The sequence below is a fragment of the Mytilus trossulus genome, chromosome 1 (genome assembly GCF_036588685.1).
Source record: "Mytilus trossulus isolate FHL-02 chromosome 1, PNRI_Mtr1.1.1.hap1, whole genome shotgun sequence".
Taxonomy (NCBI): Eukaryota; Metazoa; Mollusca; class Bivalvia; order Mytilida; family Mytilidae; genus Mytilus; species Mytilus trossulus.
In genome coordinates this window covers 90,753,852-90,764,755 of record NC_086373.1, presented here as the reverse complement: position 1 = coordinate 90,764,755, position 10,904 = coordinate 90,753,852, and the positions used below count along the sequence as shown (strand labels likewise).

General features: G+C 32.5%; 2 protein-coding genes across 2 annotated transcripts; both read right to left on the bottom strand.

Moving 5' to 3' along the window:
• Window positions 1-2,672: 2,672 nt before the first annotated feature.
• LOC134704585 (proton-coupled folate transporter-like) lies at window positions 2,673-5,865 on the bottom strand. The gene is made up of 4 exons (XM_063563570.1): window positions 4,845-5,865; window positions 4,367-4,450; window positions 3,481-3,637; window positions 2,673-2,778 (listed from the first exon to the last, which is right to left on the bottom strand). Exons 1-4 carry the CDS (start codon window positions 5,863-5,865, stop codon window positions 2,673-2,675), a joined length of 1,368 nt encoding a protein of 455 aa, XP_063419640.1.
• Window positions 5,866-8,497: 2,632 nt separating this feature from the next.
• Window positions 8,498-10,542, bottom strand: LOC134704569 (lysosomal proton-coupled steroid conjugate and bile acid symporter SLC46A3-like). Its single transcript, XM_063563569.1, has 3 exons — window positions 9,944-10,542; window positions 9,141-9,224; window positions 8,498-8,520 (listed from the first exon to the last, which is right to left on the bottom strand). The coding sequence occupies exons 1-3, from the start codon at window positions 10,497-10,499 to the stop codon at window positions 8,498-8,500; spliced, it is 663 nt and encodes a 220-aa protein (XP_063419639.1). The 5' UTR covers window positions 10,500-10,542.
• Between the last annotated feature and the right edge of the window lie 362 nt (window positions 10,543-10,904).

The following is a 10,904-nucleotide window of genomic DNA, read 5'->3' as shown; positions in this document are numbered from 1 at the left end:
ATCGTTAAGCAACCAACAATCAGCCATTACGTATGCGTGTCATAAACAAATAAAAGGGTCCATATATTGTTAAGTACAAACAGTAAAGAAGAAACACAGCAAATGTCTAAGGTTAGGTTGGTGATTGATGCTTTGCTAACCCATAATTTACCAATGACGCCAAGGGTAACTGGGGAATATAAATATGGTCCCTGTGGTCTTCAGTGAAATAAATCAAAATTTGAATGAAATGCATATGGGTGAGTATAGACTTTAAAGGTGTTTATAATAACCAGAATGATCTGACCAATCATTTAGATTTTTGCACCACAGTAGAAAGACTGTAATGTTCGAGGAATTTAAGCATAATCTTTATACCATAAAAATTAAACAAACACAAAAACATAATTAAAGAAAGCAAACCAGTTAATATTGAGTGTTTTCTCTTCATCTTTATATCTTCACATTAAAGTAACTGTGTTACTATTGATGGCTATCAGTTACATGTTCCTTGCATAGACCTATTCTTGAGCCTTAATGTAACTCTATGGTAAGCTATGACCCCTTTGGACCCGCCTCTGAGATTCAGGCCAAAAGGCTTAACCTATAATCCATTGATTATATTTGATTACTTTCTATATCAAATAGAAGATGCGGTATTGAAACAGCTCTTCGCAAGAGACCAAACGAAACAAAAATGAACAACTATATGTCACCGTACGGCCTTTAACAATGAAAAAGCCCACACCGCTATTAAGCACACCGAAATAACAAATGTAGTCAGTGCATACGAGAAAACTAACGGCTCAATTTTTGCACAAAAGTGTGAACAAAAAAATATATACAACCACTGAATTACAGACTCCTGGCTTTGAACAGGCACATACAGAATATGGCGGGATTAAACATGTTAGCGGGCACCCAACCCACCACCTAACCGTACGTTGACTGTTGTATGGTAAACACTTTCAAATATGCTATGAAATTAGAAATCGGACTTGTGTATCTGTATGCTTTGTCATAGTTGCATCTATTGAGTTATTGTATTTTCCTACCAATTCACACTTTTGTATACATGAGGATTTTTTTAAATGTAGAAATTTCCTGTTTTTCGACAATACAACTGACATTATGGGTTGCTGTCTGCATGTTATGATGGTAAATTATTATTTTCAAACATGCATATTGGTTATAATCATATCAAAGCATAATCTAATACATGCAAAATTCATTCACAAACGCAATATTTTGTCAACGAAGCGTACAGTATAAAAAGGTGTAATGACAACGAAGCGTACACAACATGAAAAAAGAGACATTTTAAAAGGTGTATTTTTTTGTTTCTAGATACAACATAAACAAACGATCTTTATAAGTTTGTTAATTTATACTATGAAGTTTTCAAAAATGTATGTTTTAAAAACTATGAGGTACGAGAAACATTAAGTTTTGAATGTTTAAAAATACCAAGCACGTTTTATCATTAATATCGTCGTGCGTTTTTTGATGTTTGTATAAAAAAATGTCACATTTTTTAAAAACCTTTTAGTAACTCATGAGTATTATGGCAAAGAATATATTGGCGCAAAATATACGAAGAATAGACATTGGATTGCCTTTAAAAGTATGAATTCCTTACTGTCTGAACTCAGTGCTAAACGGTGTGCTCGACTCGAACGCGTCAACGTCCGGTTTTATTTGTATCGGGGTTATACAGGGTGTTCATGGCTATCGTAGAACTAGTACCAGTTTACTGATAAGATTAAAGATATATACTAGGTTCATTAAATGACGTAAAAGTTCAAAAATAATATCGTATGCAAGAGTTCTTTGAATCTTCTTTAACGTGAAGAGAGCGTGACAACTATAGCCTATTCAACGTCCACAGTTCGACCAGAGCTGGATGTGTTTTTATACATCCTGCACATTCATAGGACACCCCTTTTTAGTAAGAGTTTTGCTGCCGGACAGAAGGAGAATATGAGTGACCATATTTCTATTGCCGAGTCAACCATTGAGGTTACTATTAAGTATTCATCTATAACTATATATTCGTTAACTGATATATTCCCGAGTCACACGAGTCTTCATTTTATTACGGTTTACTTTTTTCCTTAAATTATTGGCATTTACTTATTATATACTAGCTGCTTTATTATGGAAAATTATGATAGTCTGTTAGCGCAGATCTCAAAGGAATTTTTCTTAGCCAAAAGAAAGAGGTGTATGGGGGGGGGGGGTTACAGAATAAAATATATATGTTTGTGCATACATCATGTATGTTTAAAACAAGCCAAGTATTATACACATTTGAAATCATCAAACTAAGAAGAACATGGAACGGCCATGAGACTAGGCAAGTGTAGACTCTACTTCAGTGTTACACATGTATACCTGCGGTAATCAGGATTTGAAAGTACCACTGCCACTGCTAAAAAAGAGGCGGGATACCAAAAGAGTATCAATGCATATGAGTGGGAGAGAGACTGATAAAATAGAGTCGAAACACACGAAAAGAGACTATAAACTACTCCTAAAATTTACTTGCTACTTGGTGACTGGTAATATGAAAGACTGACACTGTGTCATCAGCTGTACAAAAAGAGCAACTTATCATATTTTACTTTTATTATAAAAATACAGTCAAACTTTATTTAACGATATACAAGTTTTGTCAGTGTAATTACACCATATTAAGAGTTAACCACGTTTTTATTTTCGTTTTTTATTTCTACGTCAATTTTGTGTTTTTGCCATAATTTCTGTGCTGGATCACATCCATAGATACAGGTAAAGAATCTGAAATTAGAAATAAATTAAATAGATATTTCATTGATCTAAAATCTCAAATCATACTCGACATGTAGTTCAGAAAATATAAAAGATAAAAAAAAACATGTGTCTTTAAATCAAGACAGGCATATATCACCACCGATATCGCACGAGTAGCAGGATATGTTTATTTTTTCTTGAGCACTTGAACGCTCTTCTTTAAATACAATAATGAGCGCAAAGAACTCTAAGTCTAAAGTAAGTGACTATGTGTGTCATTGTTAATTTAGATACATTTTATAGGTCTTTGACAACATGTTCCTTTAAGAGCTTTTTTTTTAATTTTTGGGGAAATAGGTGGTTGTCGTATGCAAATATCAGAATTATCTTGTATACCAATACCGTACTACCTGTCGTATCTTTTACCTATTCAATGTATTATTCGGGTATCCATACAGTCTAAATAGTTAAACAAAACTTTTGTTTTACTTACCACAATAATATTAATGTTTAACGTATGTCAAATGTTTTAAAACGGGTTTTTTTCTTTTTCAATTTATACTTCCGTAAATGATCGCCTAGATAAGATAAAAATTTTCAATTTAATACAGAGCTTGCACCTATGATAGTGCTGTAGCGGTGAGAGCTGTGCAAAATTACATAAACATGTAAACCAGGCATCGCAAACAAATGCTTAATGGGGCAAGATGATAACTTATAATGACTTACAGTGCCATTAATGAAGATAGTAATACTAGTCCACCCATTACTAGAAACACCAAGCCTTTAAATATGGGTCTTGTTTGTTTATATATGTCAGAAAATGCAGCTACACCAATTACTCTAACTGCTGAATCTAATACTGCCATATTGGAAAATAGTACACCTGTCAAATAAACATAAAAGTATTTACCTGTGAATTATTTTTTATTCTGTCCACATTAAGGATTTTATCCTTCTGTTTAGAAATGGAAAATAAATCCGTCTTGTCAAATGTGTCCTTTCTTAAACCTTTCCGATCGTTTAACCCGGATAGATGAAGAAACCATTCCCAACCCTTTAGTGGAGTCGAATGAAATCATAATTTGGAAATTAGAAAACTATCTTTTTAAGCATTTTTGCTTTTTAGTTGGATGAAAGCTATGCTACTCTATGATGACATATCGTCAATAAAACATTTGGTAAAACATTCACAATAACTTATTATTTTGACGTCACATTTACATTCGAGGCATGCTCAATCTTTTAATTGGTTCCATATACATATATACATAACTATTATATGAAGTAACGTCATAATTAAAAATGAAAGCTATGCTACTCATATATTGTATATATACCATTTGGTGAAACATTTGGTAAAACACTATTAATGACTTATTATTTTGACGTCACATTAAAGTTCATAACTTATGCTCGATTGATGGTTCGACTAATAAAAAATTTTAATGGTTGCCATATATTCCCAAATATTATTTTAAGTCCTGACATAACTAATTTAACTACAAGTAACCGAGAATGAGTTAAATTATTATACTGCTCATTCTCTCATATTGTTTATTTGATTGTTTACTTTAGTTAGATACATAAAAGTCGAGTATGTTCATCCGTTTACCTTGTTTATCAGGACTGACTTTTCTTGATAGTATTGCGTTTATCATTGTTTCTCCACTGTCACCTATTACTCCAATTCCAATAACTAAGAATACACAAAATGTATGTATGAGAACAATACACATTGCGTAAGTTCTCACTCAAAATGAAATATTCAATAATTTATTTGTAAAATTTGGCATGAAACTCACATTTGATATAATAAATAGATTTTTTTACACATTAGTACACAAGTACTGCAAAGTTCTGTCCTACAAAAAATATTGGAAAACGCTAAAACGACAGTGCTTGTTTATTTTTTTCAGTGATATGATTTAATTTCAAACATCCAAACTTCTTGAGCACTTGAAACTTGTTGAGCTCTGTGTATTGATTCTACAAGATTGCATTTTAATAGTTTATTTTTTTAAACTAACCTGGTGAATAAGGACATAAATACACTAAGACCACGCAATGGTATTCATTTAACCTGTATTTACCTGTATAGAGCATCCAGCTATGCATTGCAAGACCATATGCCATATAACTGACTATAGATGACAAATTACAGACTTGTAGTATTATTTCATCAGGTGTACAACGCTGTAATATAGCTATGATCAATGGTGCAAAGATGCACTCAGCAATCGATAAACCTGCTCCATACCACCCTATACGTTCTGAACTCCAACAAAACGGCCAACCTAACTTATAAAGATTACTAATTGGTGAGTATGCAGTTCCTGCTAGTTTTAGTAGGATAAAAACAAACAGCCACGAGAAAATGTGTTTCCTATTTCCTATGTCTGCGTCGGTTATCATCGACCAGATTTGAGATTTCAGTGAAACAGAACAAACCTTAACGTTATGTTTGGCTGGTTTAGGCCTTTGTTCTTGCAGAAATACCACTATAGATAAATCGAGAATCAAAAGAATACCAGCACACATGAAATACTGTGGTATGTATCCAAAATAATGAATGGAATAACCCGTTATAATCTGTGCTATAAAGAAACCAATGCCATTTGCTGAAGTATAAAGAATCATCACGAATGATCTTTGTTTATCCTTTGAAGTAGTGTCTGCCATTATGCCAGACGAAGCAAGGTCATATGTATAGTGTGTCCCCGAGAGACCATTGAATACAGACGATACCAGGACCAGATACACATCCAAGCTGTTGTAAACTACATATGTTCTGACACTCATGCCTATGAGCAACATTGATACATTCCATACAAGTAAGAATTTTCTACCAATTCTATCAGTCATTGGTCCTAATACGATCATTATCACGACGGAAATTCCCGAACTTATCATTTCGGAATACTGGTTTATCGTTGTAGCCTCACTTTGGGCTTTAGATTCCAAGGAATTTAATGATTTGTTTCCCACCTGACAACTTTCAATTTCCATACTCCTATTTTCAGTTGATACTGTACTGCCATTGGTTAAAGTGTCATTCAATAAATGTTGTTTTACAAAGTGATAAATATACTGTCCATCATTCACTGCCGACATCTCAGATTGAAATCCAGAGAGCATTTTAAAAATAAACAGTTGAACCCATATTCGTGTTAATATTTTTCCGCCTGAATTTTTATGAATTAAACTCTCCTTTTCGTCCATTTTTACTGATGAATATATTTCACTATATGTAGTTCATTATCCTTTCTTTTTATTTATATCAAACCATGACAATTACAAATAAGTTTTTATCTAATAAAGTCTTATGAGAGATGGTGGTGTTTACAATTAACAATCACGTGTATATTTAGTACACAAATGAGTATGTAAATAAAATTAATGTAAAATAAAGGTATCTCCGTCAACTATACATTATTTAAATATTCCAGTATAAATTTTGAGTTTCCGAAGTGATTTGTTTTCTCTGAACTTACCTGAATCATGAATGATCAAAGTCATATCCTAAAAGCTAAAGACGTAGTACTACAAGTACTGGAATACGAGATGAGCTATATTACCTACAGGGAGCGATAGTGTCGGTATCTTTTCTTCCCCCCCTCTCTTAATTGAATTATGCATTACGTCACACCACTGAATCAAGTTTGACATGTTAAACCCCGTCACATTCTATATGTGTGTGTACCAAGTCATGAGCCATATAAATAAATCATCATAAATTATTGTTTTGAAGTTTGTACGCCAGACGCGCGTTTCTTCTACAAACGACTCATAAATAATGTCGGCGACACACATTTGGGGTATAGACAAACGTGCTCCTGACGTACATATATAATTGACTTAGTTCGTATACGTTAGTTGCACGAACGAGGAATTCTAAGTAATTGTTAGACGTGCGTTGCATAAGTTTGAAGTACGTCGAAATGCCAAGGTATACGCTTGGTGAACGCTATAACTAACTCCAAGAAATGTTTGTTCATCTCCCTCCAGCACACATATTACATACGTTACAAGCGAGTTGATAAACGATACAGCTTAAGACAAGTTTGAGACACGTTCAGGGCACGTTGTATACGCCTCAAGATGGTTCTACATTTACTTGGACTCCGTCTACTCATATTGTTTGAAGATGTCAGTCTTAATTACAATGCTTAGGCAAACTTTAGTACAAAAATTCAAAGCAAGCAAATCTAACCTTTGACTTGCAGCTGTAAAGTCTAGATGATATGTTATCAATAATGTATCCAACATTATGGTGTCGAACAAAATATAAGCACCTTACCAGTTATTTTTCAGTTAGACAGGGACACTGATGGTTAGAAAGGGTATACATATATGGACACCCAATAACCATTCCGATGACTGTTAGGCTAATAGATATAGGTTGTTGCAAAGCTATCCCTATTTAACATATACTCATTATTGCATTCCAAGCCATTTATCAAGGGCTAACTGCTATTGCGGATCTAACCTGTCAGTTGTATAGTTACTTATTTTCTTGTACGAAAACGCATGACATATTTGCCATGATAAGTTAATCAACTGACATTCTATAGGACAATTTCGCTGGACGTAACAAACATAACATTGTTGAGCCTGAATATCTTATACCTTAGAATCAAGTAGAATTAAGTACAATCTGGTTAAAAATACAACTTTGCTTAAAATTGAGGTTTTTTTTAAATCTAATAATTGGGAAAATTAATGGACTATAAAATATCAATCTTTTTATTCTACTTAGAAATATCGTGGAGAAATATTAAAAATTGTCAAGTTGATATATTTGATTTTTGAATGTCTGGTCTTTCGATGACTATATCGGTTTGATCTCTTGATGGAGTTTTCGCGCACTTCACAAATCTGAAAAAAGAAACCAAAATTATTATCGGATTTCTGCAACACTAGATTATGATTAGCCTTAATTACTCAATATCTGCACCTGAAATATAATTTCAAAAATAAGATTTAGAATTAAAAAAAAATGCAGACTTCCATGCCTCGTTACATTTTACTTTGAAACAGTTCATTGCTCTTTTGCGTGATTAAATAAATCTAAGAAACTTATGAAACAAAACGTTGATAAAACGTTTTTTCTTCGTTACAGGTTTATTCAGCATTATTGGATACACATTTTAAAAATCATTACTTACAAAAATCTTAGAAAATGCTTTTGGATAAAAACTACATTATATATATTAACAAAAGTAAGACGGCAATCAAAATATAAACGAAGGACGGGCACCACAATGGCTAAATCACTAAACAGAATATAAAAGATTGAGGAATGTGTTCTCACAGTTGATGAAACACTGTGCGCTAGAAAATGATAGATGTTCTTTATCTAGTAGTTCCTAATCTACTAGTGACACTCCTGTTATTTGTGTAGTGCAGGAATATAGTTTTATTTTGTGATTAACGGTTTTTTTAAGTATATTAAATTATTTAAGATGTAACATTTAGACTACATAGTAAAACCAGGTTCTTTCATCATTTTATGAGTCAAATATATGAATTGATTTTTTAAGCAACTTACATCATCATCATAATAAGAGCTAATAATGGAAATCCACCCATTACAAAGAAGACGAATCCTTTGTAGAATGTCACTGTTTGGTGGTAGATGTTATTGAATAAGGTAGCTGCACAAATTTGACACACAGCTTCTATCAGATATATATTAGAAAAAAGTGCTCCTGAAATTAAAAATACGACGAGGCTCTTAAGAGTATTACATTTCAAGAAATATTGAGCCTTTACAAATATGCATATCTTTATAAGATTATGAAATAACACTGACACAATACATACATGCATTACTCTATTTTTTATTGATATTCTTTTTTATTACATTGGTTGCAATGAATTACATTGATTTCACACTGAAATAAAAACTGTCGCACTCTTAAATCTTATCGCAGCACAGGTTATTTGTTGGTGCACCCTTAACTTGTTTATTCGTATGCACCGCTGACCATGTATATCTCTATGTACAAATCCCATGGTAAATCTTGATAAACTACTGACAGTGTTCATATTGGAGAACTTGTTTTCTTGTTTCTCTTGAAGTACATCAAATTGTGTGTATCTTCACATATATATAGGGTTAATCTAAGTGTACCACTCAACTTGTTTATTTTGTTGTACCGTTTGTCTTGTTGATCTTGTTGTATCACTAGTCTAATATATCTTGATAGTTGGTAGTTCTTAACCATTCGTTTGATGTGCTTTATATTTTGATTTTGCCATTTGATTAGGGACTTTCAGTTTTGAATTTTCCTCGGAGTTCAGTATTTTTGTGATTTTACTTTTTGATATTTAACTCAATTTTTTTTTTATTTAAGTGCATCATTTTATTCTGTTGTTTCACTTACCTTGTTTATTTGGATTTACAACTCTGGATAACATGGCTTTCATTACGGGTATTGGTATAATTTGTAAAATAGCAGCTGCTGCAGCTATAAAATATATAACAGGTGTTTAAACTAATTGACAAAAAAAGGACAAACAAGTATAGTATTATGTCGATAAATATTATAGACCGCTAATTATTAAAACGGTGAAACCATTGACAAAAACGGAAAAAAGAACTTTTTTCGATTGTTACTTCATTTATTGTGAAATGCAGTTCTTTATTATACCAAACGGACAAATGTTTGTAAATAGTTATCAAAGGTACTATGATAATAGTTTAATACGCTACGTGCGCGTTTCGTCTATATAAGACTCAGCAGTGGTTCTCAGATCAAAATAGTTTAAGGCCAAACACGTACAAGGTTTAGGAGCATTGAATTGTTTGATTTATGTTATTCACAATTTGAGTTTTTCAGTAAATCTTTAACACAAAAACACCAGCTATCGCCACGGTTTTCACCCTTGAACTACTTTTACAAAATCAAACCAATCATGTCATTTACACCCCCCCCCCCTAAAATAATCATGTGTATGAATGGTTGGTTCAAAAATACACTATTTGAATCCCGATCTTACGGGAAAATAATTACGCAAGTCATCTTAAACGAAAATGTTCTAGACTCATTCTTGATTTAAATAGATTCAGTTTCGAAAACAAATCCTCCTCTTAAATTTTTGCTTTTTAATTGCTTGATTGGTCTGTTTTAATGCTGCATATGTTTCATACAGCAAACTAATTAATTAAATTTAGTTAATATTTTACCTCCAAACAACATCCAACTATTTTTTGATAATCCATATAGTATAAAACTTGCAATAGAGGACAAAAAACCAAATGATACTATCAATTCGTCTGTAATATTTTTGAAGCATATCTGTAAACCTTTAAGAATAATTAATCCGCCTACAAACACAACAATATCATTGCAACCACTAAACCAACCGATGAACTCTGCTGACCAACAAAATGGTGAACTCAAGGTATATATCATTCTTATAGAGCTGCTTGCAGACAGTGGCATCAAATAAATAAAAAATATTAACAGATAAATCATAACGTAATTTACACTGCCGGTTATATTTTCACTTCTGTTACACCAGGAAAATATTTCTCCGGGAGATATTGACATTTGTGTTTTTGCTTCTCCACTATTTTTCCAAGACTCATTTAAAGTGATAAGCACTAAAATTGCTAAAAAGAAAACAATTCCGCCTGAAATAGCGAACGGATATATAAACCCGGCAAATTCTATCAAATATCCCGAACTAATATAAGAAAAGAAAATTCCAAATCCTAATAATGCATCATATGAAGCCATTACAATCGTTCTTTCGTTTCCTTTTGATGTTCCGTCTGCTAACAATGACAAACATGCAATGTGAAAAGTATTATACGTTCCAGAAACGCCTTCAGCTGCAAATCCGATTAAAAAATAATACAAATTAAGATCAAAGTAAATAGCTATCGTCTTCATTGCAAATGAAATTGTCAAAATTGATAAATTCCATAGCAAAATCTTTTTCCGTCCTATTTTATCTACCATAGGTCCAATGAACATAATAAAAGGAATTGCAATTCCGAATTTAACAAGTGTAATATACCATGACCAGTCGGACGCTATGGCCTGTATTTTATCGTCAGAAGTACCATTTGCATTACAACTCTGCGTTACAAATTTCGAACGATTCTGATTGGATTCCAACGTCGAATTGTTTGCAAAGTC